General features: G+C 33.6%; 2 protein-coding genes across 2 annotated transcripts; one reads left to right on the forward strand and one right to left on the reverse strand.

Annotated features, from left to right (window-relative positions):
* Positions 1-957: 957 nt before the first annotated feature.
* On the forward strand, positions 958-2803 carry LOC112708833 (uncharacterized). Its single transcript, XM_025760763.1, has 5 exons — positions 958-1087; positions 1636-2027; positions 2187-2384; positions 2438-2627; positions 2724-2803. Exons 1-5 carry the CDS (start codon positions 958-960, stop codon positions 2801-2803), a joined length of 990 nt encoding a protein of 329 aa, XP_025616548.1.
* Positions 2804-11408: 8605 nt separating this feature from the next.
* Positions 11409-15262, reverse strand: LOC112710288 (uncharacterized). Its single transcript, XM_025762447.3, has 4 exons — positions 14850-15262; positions 12901-13045; positions 12395-12554; positions 11409-11971 (listed from the first exon to the last, which is right to left on the reverse strand). The coding sequence occupies exons 2-4, from the start codon at positions 13036-13038 to the stop codon at positions 11778-11780; spliced, it is 492 nt and encodes a 163-aa protein (XP_025618232.1). The 5' UTR covers positions 13039-13045; positions 14850-15262; the 3' UTR covers positions 11409-11777.
* Between the last annotated feature and the right edge of the window lie 313 nt (positions 15263-15575).

Here is a 15575-nt window from a genome sequence, read left to right on the forward strand (position 1 = left end):
TGATATGGAGGCCTTGTGCGTGTCTTCCACGAATATGGAGTCATGGGGTTTCAAACAAATATGTGGGGCAGCTTTTTTATTATTGTCAGGTCCTAGAACTCGAACCGTGCGATTTGTTTGAGTTTCATATTTGGCTAAACAAATCGGTAGATCCGATTTGGAGATGATGAAATTTTGGATTTCCGGAAGGTGCAAATCGTACCCTCCGAGTTGTTAGTAGTGTGTATTTTTTTTTATGAGTTGGCTTATGAAATCGGAGGGTGCGATTTTAGTATTTTATAAATTTTTTTGAATTCACTAAACCTAATTGTAGGGTCCGAGTTGTTTGTGACTTTAAATAAAAGTGTGTGAATGCTAGATCAGAGCAACTCGCATCTTCTTCTCCTTCTTCAACGGTTCTTTCCTCTGGTTTCTTGTTTCTCTGTTTCTTACTTGCTTGGCATGATAGCTAAAAATCTAGTACTCAAGGTTATGATCTTATTTATGTGATTGAGAGAAATGAGTGACAGAGTGTTATTGAATGTGTATTATTTTGGTCAGATTTTGTTACAAACATCTGAAGGAGTAACATTTATTTGTAAAAATCTGTTAGATATTGTGATTTCTTTCACAATCTCATTTGAAGAGCTCAAAGGTGTGATCTGTGAAAAGATTCATTCTGAGAGGGCAAGAAGAATATCTTGTATTCTATATAGATATCCTATACAAGTGTTTGGTGGATTCGTCCAGTTTCAAACCAAATATGTAACGGACGAAGCGAGCATGTAAGAGATGTTTTCAATGTATATTGAAAATCGGAGTCAACTCGCGTTCATCAAGTTGTATGTTGAGTTTGAGCAATCTGAGACCGACCGGAATATTCTACGGGAAGATTACAATAGTGACAGTGAAGAAGAGTTCGAAAGCAACTACGAAGTTGTTGGTCCAGATGGAGATGAAGATCAAGGTGACAGACCTATGGCTCCGAATGTGTCAGATGTGGCAAATGCACTGGCAAACGAAGTGCCGTTTGAGGAGCCATTATTCATGCGAGTTTTGGATTTGGAGGTCATGCATGTTCCGGAGTTTCTGGATTATATCAGTGCAGGTACGTAATTCTTCGTATTTATAAAAAGGATTAGAATTTTTTAATAATTTATCGTGATAGTTGGACCAACTAGCTAAGTGAAGTGTGAAAATATACTCGATTAGTATTTATTTTTGTTTACCTGTTTGTGTATTTAAGTTTAAGATAGTAAATTTTTTAGGGAGTTATTGAATTAGTTGAATATAAATTAGAATTTATTGGTAAATTTGTAAATTAGTTAAATATCCATTAGTATTTATGAATTAATTTAGTAAATTAAGTAAATATAAATTAGTATCTATTAGTAAATTAGTAAATTATTAGAATAATGTAAATTAGTATTTATTAGTATAAAATAGTAAACTAGTAAATTAGTTACGTTAAAATTAGTATCTGTTAGTAAATTACTTGAATATAAATAAGTATTTTTTAGTAAATTAGTAAATTAGTTAAATATGAATAGTGTGGATTTTTATCATAATTGATGCAGTAAAAATTGATTTAGTTTTATTTTCGATGTTTAAATATTTGTGTCATAAAAAATTTTTGTATGGCTGTCCCGGTGGCAGAAATTTCTTTTGTCACAGATGGTGAATTTGCCGTTGGGATGGAATTCAGTTTTAGGAAAGCTGTTATAAAGGCGATAAAAGAGTATACTATACGAAGAAACGTAGACTACCGGGTGTATGAGTCTGAGCCATTGACATTTTATGCGAAGTGTACACAGTATGGATCAGGGTGTGATTGGCTTATCCGGGTTAGCATGAGCAGCCGGAAGTACTGTTGGGTTATAAGAATGTATAATGACAGTCACACATGTACCAGAGCCACAATTTCTCAGGATCATTCGAAACCGGATTCGACCACAATTGCAGAAGCAATTAAGTCGTTGGTTGAGGCTGACCCCGTCTTAAAGGTAAAATCGGTTATAGCAGAGGTGCAATCGAAGTTCAACTACACCGTTTGTTATCGGAAAGCATGGTTGGCTAAGCAAAAGGCAGTAGAAAAAATATTTGGAGGCTGGGAAGTATCGTACGAAGCCTTGCCTATATGGTTTGAGGCCATGTGTCATAAGGAGCCATCAGCTGTTGTTCATTTTGAGACTATGCCTGTATATCAGGGCGATGACTTGGTGACTGATATTTGGGTATTGCATCGTGTCTTTTGGAGTTATTACCCCTGCATTAGAGCATTTAGACATTGTAAGCCAGTTGTCCAGGTGGATGGGACTCACTTGTACGGAAAGTACAAGGGTTGTCTACTAGTGGCAGTGTCACAGGATGGCAACAACAAAATCGTCCCAATTGCGTTTGCTATTGTGGAGGGAGAGACTTCTAATGCGTGGCACTTTTTTTTTGTAACCTTCGTCAGCATTTTGTCACTCGGGATGGTGTAAGACTGATATCCGACCGTCATGAATCCATAAATGCAGCTGTGGAAAAGAGTAACGGGGCTGGGTCACCTCCTAGAGCATTTCATATGTTTTGCATCAGGCATATAGTGTCGAATTTTCTGAGAAAATTCAAGGCGCCGTACTTGCAGAAACTGGTCGTCAATATAGGTAACTCTCAGTAAAGCTAATTAATTTAGTAACAGAGTTACCTTCAATAAGTGTGTTGACCTCTTTTTTTTCATTGGTTTCTTTTAATCCTGCAAGATATTCGAGGACGGTGCGAGAGTACAAAGTGCATTACCAGCGTTTATGAGAACGGGGCGAGGCCTATACTAACTGGTTAAACCGAATCCCCCGCGAACAATACACGTTAGCGTTTGATGGTGGATATCGATGGGGTCATATGACGACGAATCTAGTGGAATGCATCAATTCAGTATTGAAGGGTGCATGCAATCTCCCTGTGACTGCCCTTGTGAAGGCAATATTCTACAGGCTTAACGAGTTGTTCACCCAAAAAAGAGCGGAGGCGGAAGCCCGGATTAATGCTGGCCATGTGTTTTCTGATGTCGTGACCTTGAAGTTGCATGCAAACCAACTTGCATTAGAAAACATTCAGGTTAGTTGCTTTGACTGACAGAATGAGGTCTTTGAGGTGCGGGAGATGCCAAGTGAACTGGAGTTTGAAATCGACCTACGTGGTCTTCGATGTGACTGTAGTGAGTTTCACGTGGACCGGATCCCCTGTCAACATGTGTTTGCATGTTGTGCCAACCAGCGACTGGATTGGCAAGTGTATGTGCATGATGTGTATAAGATGGACCAAGTTCGGTGGGTGTACCGAACAAGGTTTAGGCCACTAGGTAACCTCACTACATGGCCTACTTACAACGGGCCTCGATTCATCCCGAATCCGTTCCTGAGACGTGTCACGAAAAGGTCGCCCCAGAATGACGCGCTTCTTGAATGAGATGGACACGCGAATGTTACGTCGACCTAGGCGATGTAGGCTATGTGGAGCTGAGGGACACAGCCGTAGCAGATGCCGTCAGTCAGCTGGTGCAAATGCCGACAGAGAGTGTTAGTAGATTCACATTCTAAGATGATATTATATATGTGGCATTATATAGATATGGCATGAGTTGTCCATTTGAGTTAATAACGTATGATATATGTAACATTGTATAATATGACATGAATTCTCATATTGATTTAACATGACATGGTCCATGTAGCGTTATAAACTATGACAATCCAGTATTATTCTCCATCTGTAGCATTATATAGTATGACATCAATTAAGGCATAGTCCAGCTGGTTAATACATAAATAAGTTCATTAATACATAAATACTAACATACAAAGTAATGTTACCATAGTCCAGGTCATTAATATATAATGTCCAACACATACAAAGTACTCTAAACATAGTCAACATCATTAATACATAAATAAGTTTATCACACCGCAACTACTTTCTCATTGTCCACTTTACATCCTTCACAAACTTCTTGCATTTTTTGCGGTCTTTTTGAACACAGATGGAGTGTAGCGATTAGCGCTACGACGTGGCGGATCAATTTTCAGATTGTAACCTTTGCCTTTGTCATTCAGAGTGTGTGCCTGACCTGTATACAATTTAATAAAAACAATTAAATATAGCACATTAGGTAATCAAACCGACATAGATACCACATATCATTTAGTCAAACCACACAGAGATACCATTCATGAACACAAAATGAATAACTAATCTAACATGTAAGGCAAAATACACAACATAATACCATCATTACGGGATTTCTCATCCTCATTGAACTCCTTTATTTCATCCTCCTCATCATCGTCCTCGTCATCCGGGTCATCCACTAGATACGCATTGGTCTCTCGCTCGAGTGTGTTAGCAACTTCTTCAAGAGGTCCCATGGAAACACGGTTAGGATTTTGACTATTAAGAACTCCGCGTCCACCTTCACTTCTACTAGAGTCAACAGATACGAACCCTCCAGAAGCAACGGATGAGGTATGGCACGGAAGCCTCGCATCTAACGAATACCTACCTGCCATGAACTCAGGCTGATTGCCATATTGTGATTGTCCTGCATCTGCAGCCATGAACCCAAGCAATTGGCTAAACAAACCTCCTTCTCCTGGTTCAAACTGTGACATACCCCAATATTGTTGATGTGTTGGAAATGATGGTGTGAACTGTGTCTGAGGTACATACTGGCTTGAGAACTGAGGTTGTTCTTGTGGAAGCAGATTTGGAGTGGCTTGTGGCGGCGATTGTGGCTCCTGTTCCTCATTGTCATCATCCGCATCCTGACTATCCTCATCCATATCCTCATTACCCTCATCCATATCCTGGTTACCCTCATCCATATCCTGATTACCCTCATCATTGTCTTCACCCACAAGATTTGACAAGTTCAAGTGGTCTCCAAATTTTGACTGGTACCAGTACATGTAAGTTTCCAATGGATGCTGTGAAGGCATGGGAAGCTCAGAAAGAACGTAGTTATACCTATTTGTCCAATGCATCCCCAAATTGAATGACTCGGTGTCGTGGCCCAGTTAAGATTCTTAGGACCAGTCAGGAATTCTCCATGCGCCTTGTCCAGATTCCGCTCCTGATAAGGTACTCCCTGAACGAAACTAAACTGTCGCTTATACCTATCGGTAGCATGCCACTCGATACATTCAAATGACACCAACGGAACTGTAGCGCTCCACACAACCGACTGCATGTAGATTTCAGCAGGTATTATGTTCGAATCCACGCGATCCACAGCATAAGCAACCCACATAAACTGGAAAAAATAAAGGAAACTCATGATTACAATCCACAATACCAATAACAATAAAAATGCTTCATAATTTTGTCCAGCACCCCAAATCCAAAACTAATACTTCTTTAATTAAAACACACATGGCCTTCCTAAAGTTCATCAAAGGCCTTCCTAAAGTGAGCTAGATTCAGATATCTATATCGTCGGTCACCACGCTCCCAGTTACGCCACCTAATATGATATGTTCAATTAGCTCAACTGAATCTTAAACTTCAAGATACGGGTACATTGTAACATAATATTACCTGTTTGCTAGCGGAAAACTGCGGGGTTCCCTGGGAAGCAGCGATAGATATGGCAGTCGGATCCAAGCCCAACCGAGCAGGAGTATTAGTGGACCATCTAATTCCTTACAGTTAAAACGAGATGCCCTGCATAACCCCCTGTAGAGGTGTGCTAGGCATGCCGATCCCCAATTATACTGTCAAATATTGGAAAAATCACGAAGCAATAATAGATACTTCCAGTGCACACGTGCCCCAGATTTATCCCCAAACAAGATCGTCCCGATCAGCAACATAATATGGCACTTCACATACCTCTGTATGCTTATTTCATCAGTCAACTGAAAATTTTCTTTCAGATCCCGCAGCCAGGTCAGTTTTATGCAGCATCCTCTACAGTTCGACTTACGTGGTGCAACTCCAAATTGATGCAAACACTCCGCCTTCAAGGCTTCGAAGCTACTCATTGTCATCCCTGTGACAGGAAGACCATCCGTCGGAAGATCAAGAATTAGAGCCATATCTTCAAGTGTCACGGCACATTCACCAATGGGAAGGTAAAACGTATGTGTATCTGGGTGCCACCGTTCGATTAGAGTATTGACCAGTGCCTTCTGATATTGTACTACACCGATCTGAAATGCATAATAAAACCCAGTAACTTGTAAGTGCTCCTCCACCCTATCGTTGTACCGATCCGAAGGAATTGGATGGTCACATGTCAACATTCTTAATTTCTACAAAAAAAAAATAACAAATTATTAGTCAACTCATTAACTATTACTAACTTACTACTAAAAGGCAAAAATTTTTTAACTACAGCAACTTATTAACAAAATTGTACAACTAATTCAACAACACATATTACTTAAAACCACACAACTGTCATTAATTATTTGACTAAATCCGACTAAAACAAATAATTATAACTCCTAAAATGAATTATTAATCCTTAACATTTTTCAAAACTAACTATTAATAACATTAACTAATACATACATTCCTAATCAATTCTCAAAAAAATTAGTAAATTAGAGATGTTGTTTATTTATTTATTTGCGGTAGAAAAACGTTTTTCTAATATATAACATTATAAGTTGTAATATTAATTATCCATTAACTATTACTTAAGTAAAATTAAACACATATTTCTAAATTTTAAAAAAATACTAATAATCATTTTTATTATCTTCCTAAAATCATTTTCTAATAACAATAATAATTAACTTCCTAACAATGATAATTATAATTAACAAAAATAAACTAACGTTCTTTTAGAAAGTAATACTAACCATTTAGTTTTTATTCCTAAATTCAATTACTCACAGCCATAATAATATTTAATTTCCTAACAATTATAACCAAAAATTTTAAAAATATTTCAAAAAAAAACTTTGTATAAAAAAATTAATAATATTTTCGTTTAGATTTTATAACTTATGTTCTAAATATTACTAAGCCACCACTTTTTAACACTAATAATTATAATAAAAAATATTAAACAAATTTAAAAAAAATATTGCGTTTGTTTGTTTTACATAAATATAACATCATTGTATTTACATTTTCAGATTTAATGTCTAACAACAACAATAATAATTAACACCCTAACAATAATAACTTTTATTAAAAAAAATAGTAAAAAAATTTCAAAAAAAATAAAAATGTTGAAGAATAGTCCTAACCATTCTATGTATATTTCTAAGTTTAGATCCTAACAACAATAAGAACAACTAAATTTCTAATAATAATAATTATAATTATAAAAATTAAAAAAAATTTAAACAAACTTACATAATCAGAATGACTGAGATAGTGCATAATATGAAGTTTAGGACGATCAACATCTTTAATTTTATGTTTCTTTGACATTTTCTTTTTTTTTTCCACCATGCACACCCACTAGCAGCAGAGGAATGAAGAAGAATAATAAAATTTTGAGGTTGAGAGTGAATGCTAAAAGTGATAACTCGGATGGTGAGAGTCCTTATTGCATCCTCCAAATTGGTATTCAGGACACCGTTTGGGGAGTGAGCTTTGCATGACGCGTGTTCAGCATGCAACAAAACGGACCGTCCGTGTTGCAATTAGGATGTCGCACAGTCCGATTTCCTCGAGCACCGGACACCACACCAATGTGCAGCCCCCTTCCTTCTCATAACCGGGTGCAACACCAGCCAGGCTTCCATATACAAATTAAAAAGTGTAATCTTGTGGTAAAAAATAAAAAAATTTAAAAATGTCTAGTCAACTAAGTCAAGTGTTTCTATAAAATTATTTAGTCCAATTTTAAAATTTTATTTATTTTCTATAAATAAAATTCATTTATTATTTATAAAATTTATTTAGTCCAATTTTAAAAAATATATTAATAAATGTAATCTTGCTCAAATTCCATAGCATTTTTAGTATAAAAAAACTCAAATGATGACAATTAAAAATGAAATTTATCTTTTTTTAAGGGTAAAGTATATATTTTTGTTGACAATGAGTAATAGCTCAAATGGTATAGTTTTTCCATACTCAATTAAGAGGTTGCGGGTTCGAGTTTCTTATTTTTGGTTAAAAAAAATATATTTTTTGTCTCTAAAGTTTGACAAAAATTTTAAAAATACCCTTAAATTTTATTTTGTTTCAATTTTGTCCCAAAAGTTTTCGAATTTGCATCAAATATACTCCTACCGGCTAAATTTTCAAAAAAATTAAGACCAATCTAATAATAATACATGAAAATTATGCTTGATTTGCTTGTGTTAAAGGTTGTTCTTGTGAAATTGTTGTTGAATTAGTCTTAAATTTTTTGAAAAATTAGCCATTAAGAATATATTTGATGCAAATCAAAAACTTCTATGACAAAATTGAAACAAAATAAAATTTAAGAGTATTTTTGAAACTTTTGTCAAATTTCAAAGACAAAAAATATACTTTACCTTTTTTTTAACTTAATTCATTTATGAACATATAAGAAATTTTCGGTTTTTATACGATGTTTTTAGTCTTTACACCCATAAATATAATTAGTATTCAAACTTCATTATAAAAAATCTTTTAAAAATGAGTATGATATATTGCTTATTAAAATGATATTATGATTATTACTTCCATATATAACCAGATATGGCAAGGTGGTTCTATGGACAAATTAGAATGATATATTATCTATTCGAATTATTCGAGACTATTAATTCCTTATATGACTATACACGGAAATCAATTTTATAAAAACTAATAGAATTATAAAATTTGTTTTCCAAATAGTTAGTTGCAATATAATGATATGAAATTGACTATAAACTAAAATGTATGAAATAAAAACAAAAATAAGACATCAAATATATTAGAATTTAAAATCTTGATATAAATTAACATTTTTCATGATATTCTTTTATATATAATTAAATAATTTAATGTGAGAAATTAAGAGATTGATGGTCAGTTAATTATATAAATATTAATTTCTATTACATTATAAAAATAGTTATGTAAATAGATTGCTAGAACTTAAACTAAGTCTATCAATTACCAATAACTAAGTTGCTAAAAGATTATAAAATTTTTAAGATGATAATTTATATTGAAGTGTCTAAGAAAAGGTCAGATTAAATTTATCAATATTAATAAGAATAAAAAAATTATAGAAATTGTATCAAGTTTAACAAGTTAAAATTGGTAAAATTGCAAAAAGGATAATCAAAGTTTGTAGTTAGAATTTATCATAATTATGTCATTATGTTGGCATGTTTATAAAGCAGTAAAATAAGTTACTAACTTGCTATGCTAGAATCTTGTGGAGATATTAGTTGGAGTTGTTAAAAATAACTTAATGATTAAAAAATTAATATATTCAATTATATTAATAAATATTATAATAGTATCATTCAAGTGATATTTATGAGTAATATGAAACTATATTAAGAGTTTTTACTTTCTTTTTATTAAGCGAGTTAATCGAAAGTAAAATATATATGTACTATTATTATTGTTTTAACTTTTTTTTAGTTATTATTATGTTGTTGTTGGAAGAAAATTATATTGAGATTATATTAAATTATTGTTGAAATATTTATTTGAGTGAATGATCCATGATAAATTAATTATGAGCATGATACTTACATATATGCTCTTTCCTATCTCGTTAGTATTGAATATTGACATGACATATCATTAACTTATTATAATATTATTTTAATCTTTTTTTATATATTGTAATAAAATGTAATGGTGTCTTTTACCGTTTGTATATTTTACATGACAGGTTTTAGGGCATAAATAATTATGGACGGATCTGAAGATTTGATCATTTGAAAGAATAATTATAAATGACGAATACTTGAATTATTGTATCTTATTTCTGAATTCTTAGGAAAATAATAATAATCAATCGGGCAACAACTGTTAATTGGGGTCACAGATATTTGATGAGGGCCCCGGAGACAATGGTTGACATTAGCACGACTAAGAAATGGTCAATTTTATTATTACTTTCCCAAAATTTTAAGTACCATTTTAATTTTAAATTAAGTATTACAAATTTATAGCTAATTTTATTAGATGGACCCGATATGATACGGGATATATTAATACGCAAATTTTAAAATTTTATAAAACACGGAAACATGCATATATATAAAATATAAAATATTTTTTAGATAAATCATAATGATATTTTGATATTTTATTGTTATTAAAACATAAATTAATTTTTAATTATTTTAATATCTTATTTTAATTTAGATAAAGTATGCTTTTTGTCCTTGAAGTTTAGCAAAAGTTTTAAAAATATCCCTAAGTTTTATTTTATTTCAATTTTGTCCGAGAAGTTTTCGATTTGCATCAAATATACCCTCGACGGGTAAATTTTCAAAAAATTTAAGACCAATCTAACAATAATGCATGAAAATTATGCTTGATTTGTTTATGTTGAGGGTTGTTCTTATAAAATGTTGTTGAATTGGTCTTAAATTTTTTGAAAAATTAGCTGTCGAGGGTATATTTGATACAAATAGAAAACTTCTAGGACAAAATTGAAACAAAATAAAACTTAGGGTATTTTTGAAATTTTTGTCAAACTTTAGGGACAAAAAATATACTTTACCTTTTTTATTATATAAAATATTTAAAATATTTTTTGTTTTAATAAATAATAATATATACTAATTTTAAATTTATTTTAAAAATACATTTTAAGAATAAAATTAGACACGCTGACACGTGATGGTATTTAGATGTAACTAAACGTGTCTGAAAAAAAAAATTTATTAAGACATAGTTAGACATAGCAAGTACGCGTGTCGAACGAATATCAACAAATATCGTATCCAAAATATATCCGCATATCAGACACATGGACACAATAACTTAACAAAGTCTAAGTGCTTCACAGGATATTTTTTTTTTGGTAGTTATGCTTCATAGGATATTATACATTATTTGTTTGGTACATTCGTAGATATAAGGCATGGATGCGCCAAAAACAGTATACAACTATTACACAATAAATTGTTTCATAATGTATTGAGTAAATTGAATTGAAATTCTTCTATAACTTAATATTAGTATGATCAATTTTTTATGTACATAGTATCCCATCAATAAAAATATATCAATATCATTTTAGTTTTCCATTAAAATCCTTTCTCCTTATTATTGAGGTAAAGATTAGCCCATTTAAGTGTGGTTAGATTTGCCTCTAAAAAGCTAAAAAACTAAACATACATTAAAATCAATTTCTTATGAATTCATATTATTTTAAAAATATTACACTATTTGTCCAATTAAATATCATTTATATTATTTTTAATATAGTGGATAATCAAAATACTCATGTAATAATACATCTATAAAATCAACCTCAGAGTATACAACTGATAGCAAGATTCATCAACGATTTAATGGGTATTTTGGTAGGAGTGTACTGTAGAATATGAAGGGTATAAGTGTCCAATCAAGCATTTCACTATTTTGGAATGCTCAATTATATCTGTTCAGTACAATGTACTTATGTACATCAAAACCTTTAGTTCAAGATAAAGTTGGCAACTTCTGCAAAGTTGTGTTTAAATAAGAGTGAAAAATAGCATTGCTTGATACAAGAAATTTACTATACTTGAGGTGGTCAAAAAATTCTATGCGTAAACAAACTCACTGTGACTCGATACATGATAGGGATTAATGACGTGGTTTGATCTATGTAGTCGACCAGGCTTTGTTGTTGTTGATGCTGCTGCTGCTTGACACAAGAAATTTCAAGTTGATTTTTTGGGCACATCAGCGTCTTCTTGACTTTTGGAATCTTCTTTCTTCTCCATTACTTGTTGAACACCTTCTTGGTAACCTACTATGAAGCTTTTAAGAGCGTCTCTGTATGCAGAAGCTCTGGTCATGTACACGCGCTGCAAGGCAGGTCTGAGAGTCTCCATTCCACCTCTGGCAGCTACAGCTGAATGTTTTCCAATAAAAGATCCATGTGTTTTGTGAAAATCACCTCTCAAACTCATTGTTCAAATCAATGGCAGAAAGCTACCAAAAACAGCAGTTTCAAATTTGCACAAATAGCAAGAGCAGAGAGTTCTAATGCTGAATGAATAAGCAAGGGATGGCTCACTCAGCAGCATCATTGATTACTATAACTAATCTCTCTTGGTATATTATTAGGCTTCTAAGCTCTATGTAGTTTACCTTTCTGCATAACTCATTAATTTACAAGAAGAGATAATATATATATAGTATAAATAATTCACTCAAGCACACATTTACACCAGCTAGAAACTAGTGTGTAACTGTAATCTTAGTTTTGGAAAGCTATCAGATTCCAAACAAGATAATGATGTTAATATAAACTTGGGAAAGAAAGAGATGGTACCAAGATCCTCCAGTGTTGAAGGCTCTCTTCCTTTAGCAGGTTTCTTTTCGTCATTGGGTTCTTTGATCATTTCATCCTTCTTATAATGTGCTGGCCGAAGATCAGGGCCAATGTCGCGAACCCAGCTTGCGGCATAAAGTCTAGCAGCTCTCTTTAAAACCTGAAGATTGAATGTTACAGTACAACTAGTAAGTTACCAACGGCCAAGTTTCACCAGTTCAATTAACTCTAGTCTATAGTATGGTCCTCCAAAATTGCATCTTTGTCTACTCAAAACATTAATAAAATTAACTAAAAGGAAAAGTCACGAGCCCACTGCATGATTAAAAAACAATGTACCGAACTGAGATAAATGCAAAAGGTTTCCACAAGTGTACCACGGAATCCCGTGTTTCAGTGGTTTCAATCATAAAATATATATATTTGAAATCAATGGCTAAGACCATTGGAATACCTGATTCCATGATACACTTGAAAGTTTCTAACAGTAATATAAACAAAATTACCCAAATACGCTGGTCCCAGGTCAATTTGCGACGCTTCTTAATGTTAGGAGGGTCAGGCAAAGACGATGGGAAAGCAATCTCTTTGAGATCATAGCGTATGTAATCATAGATTTTCCTACAAACAACCCTCACTTTCATCTTGCATCTGCAAATCGAATAATGGAGTTCACACTACACATGAGAAGAAATTGAATAAAATTTTGACTGAAATTCTTATGTTTGAAATAAATTAGCATGTATGTAATTGAATTCAATAACAATGTTTAGAATATCTGCGAAAATGAATTGAATCCATCATACAAGCTAAATAACCTGCAAATACAAACTGAAACAACAAGAACGTTACTATTATTGCATAATTAAAATCCTAAATTTAGAATCTAATTAATAAAACAAGCAATTATGTTTATCTAAAATTTAAAAACCTAAATCAAGTAATTATTATTACAGAAAATTAAAAAAGATGACGGCACAGGAACCAGGGGCGAGCAAATGAATCTGGGCGAACAAGAAACCACGAGTCCACGAGCCAGCGCCGGAATGTGTGAGCAGAGCTGCCGCCGCTTCTGCTTGTGTGTGAACTGTGAAGTGTGTTTTGTGCGAGAATGAGGCACTCACACAGTGAGAGGAATAAAAACTACGTAGTTTTTCTGTTTTTGTCTTTATTTTTTATAACTTAATATTAGCGTGATCTTTTTTTTAATATATCAATTTTATTTTAGTTTAGATCCTTTCTCCTTATTGTGGCTCATTTTTTGGATAAAACCATAGTTATCAGAACCGAACCAGTAATCAACCCAGTCATATGATTGGGTCACCGGTTCAACCGATAGATCATTGCTTTACTCGGTTAACCCGGTCATAATTAAAAAATATAAAATTATATAAATAAAATTTAAAATGCAAGTCTTTACAAACATTAATAATCTAATATCAATTTTTAAACATAACTAATTTGTCACAATATATGCACATCATAGTGATTTTTTCTTATTTTTCCACAATTTGTTTACAATGACCCCAAACAGGTCAGTCTTCCCTCTATTATTGTAAACTCTTTTAGTGGTAAGATTAGGAGTTGCTGATGATGCTTATTCTTGAGATGGTGGTGTTTCTCATGATGTTTGAGATGAAGACATTTTTAAAATTCTAGCAAAAGAAATAAAAGATTTTCAGCAACCAATTTGTTTACCTAAGTGAGTTTTTAAGCACCACAGCAACAACCACCAAAGTATTCAATTCAAACGTTATCCAGCAACAAAATTCAAGTATTCAACTCAAACATTATCCAGCAACAGAAAAAATCAGCAAGTATTCAACTCAAAGTCTCAAACATTATCCAGCAACAAAAACTTTATCTCCGGTTATCCAGCAAAGTATTCAACTCAAACGCTATCCACTTATCCAGCAACAAAAAGATTATCTCAGGTTCAGCAACAACTCTAAACTCTAAAGATTAACCAGATTCAATAACAATTCTAACTCAAATTTTCTCAAGTTCAAGTTCAAGTGTTCAACAACTCTAAAACCAAATACAACAGCAACATTAACCAGATTCAATAACAATTCTAAGTTTCTAACTCAAATTTTCTCAAGTTCAACAACTCTAAAACCAAATACAACAACAACATTAACCAGATTCAATAACAATTCTAAGTTTCTAACTCAATTTTTTTTTCAACAACTCTAAAACCAAATACAACAGCAACATTAACCAGACTCAGTAATAATTCTAAGATTCTAACTCAAATTTTCTCAGTTCAACAACTCTAAAATCAAATACAACAGCAACAATAACCAGACTCAATAACAATTCTAAGTTTCTAACTCAAATTCTCCCAGTTCAATAACTCTAAAACCAAATACAACAGCAACAAGCCAACAACCACCAGATTCAACAATTCTAGTGAAAGAACAGAGTAGAAAACTTGAACTTGAAGGGAGCTCACCTGATTGACTGGTCGGAACACCGCGACTGGCGCGACACAAGATGAGATTGACGACGACCACCACCCGAGGGAGCAGCTGCTGCTTGATTGGTTCCGTCTGCTTCTGCCGCCGACGAACAGAACGCAGGGGCACGGCACAACGACGACGACCGAGGTGAGGGGACGAGGGGAGAGACTGAAAGAGCGACGAAGTGATGCTGTGAGAGACAGAGAGTGACGACTATCGAGGTAAAGGGAGAGGCCGTGAGCCAGTGAGTGAGGGACTACTGAGTACTGAGTGCCGAGCTCGAGAGATGGAGAGAGGCAGAGAGCACAGAGACGAGGCTGGCTGGGTTAGGGGGGTTCCACTCAGTCTCAGATTTGGGCAATAGGGTTTCATTGAAAGGGAAGGGGGGAGAGGGCTCTGAAACGACGTCGTTTTAGGTATTGGACAAAAAAATTAAACACGACCCGAACCGGATCAAATTAACCGGTCGGATCAGCAGGTCATGACAAACTAGGTTCGACCGGCCCAATGTGCAGCCGGTTCAACAAGTGTTCGTTCTGATCAAATAACCGAGTTGACCAAATTTTTGGTCGAACCGACCAAGGCCAAACCGGACCTGATAACTATGGGTAAAACACCACTACAAACCAAAGGGAGATGAATATTACGTGAATTCCTCAAATTAAAATTCGTACATGTCCCAAAGCATATTTTTATATAAATCGAATTGAGATTTAGGC

Source organism: Arachis hypogaea, chromosome 9 (genome assembly GCF_003086295.3).
Source record: "Arachis hypogaea cultivar Tifrunner chromosome 9, arahy.Tifrunner.gnm2.J5K5, whole genome shotgun sequence".
NCBI lineage: Eukaryota > Viridiplantae > Streptophyta > Magnoliopsida > Fabales > Fabaceae > Arachis > Arachis hypogaea.

Coding starts and splice junctions, on each gene's coding strand:
- LOC112710288 (XM_025762447.3), bottom strand. CDS start 13,038: ATGAAAGTGAGGGTTGTTTGTAGGAAAATCTATGATTACATACGCTAT. Junction 12,555..12,900: donor CCTGGGACCAGCGTATTTGG/GTAATTTTGTTT, acceptor TTCAATCTTCAG/GTTTTAAAGAGAGCTGCTAG. Junction 11,972..12,394: donor TTCAACACTGGAGGATCTTG/GTACCATCTCTT, acceptor GAAAACATTCAG/CTGTAGCTGCCAGAGGTGGA.
- LOC112708833 (XM_025760763.1), top strand. CDS start 958: ATGGCTCCGAATGTGTCAGATGTGGCAAATGCACTGGCAAACGAAGTG. Junction 2,028..2,186: donor AATCGAAGTTCAACTACACC/GTTTGTTATCGG, acceptor CCTGTATATCAG/GGCGATGACTTGGTGACTGA. Junction 2,385..2,437: donor TCCCAATTGCGTTTGCTATT/GTGGAGGGAGAG, acceptor AACCTTCGTCAG/CATTTTGTCACTCGGGATGG.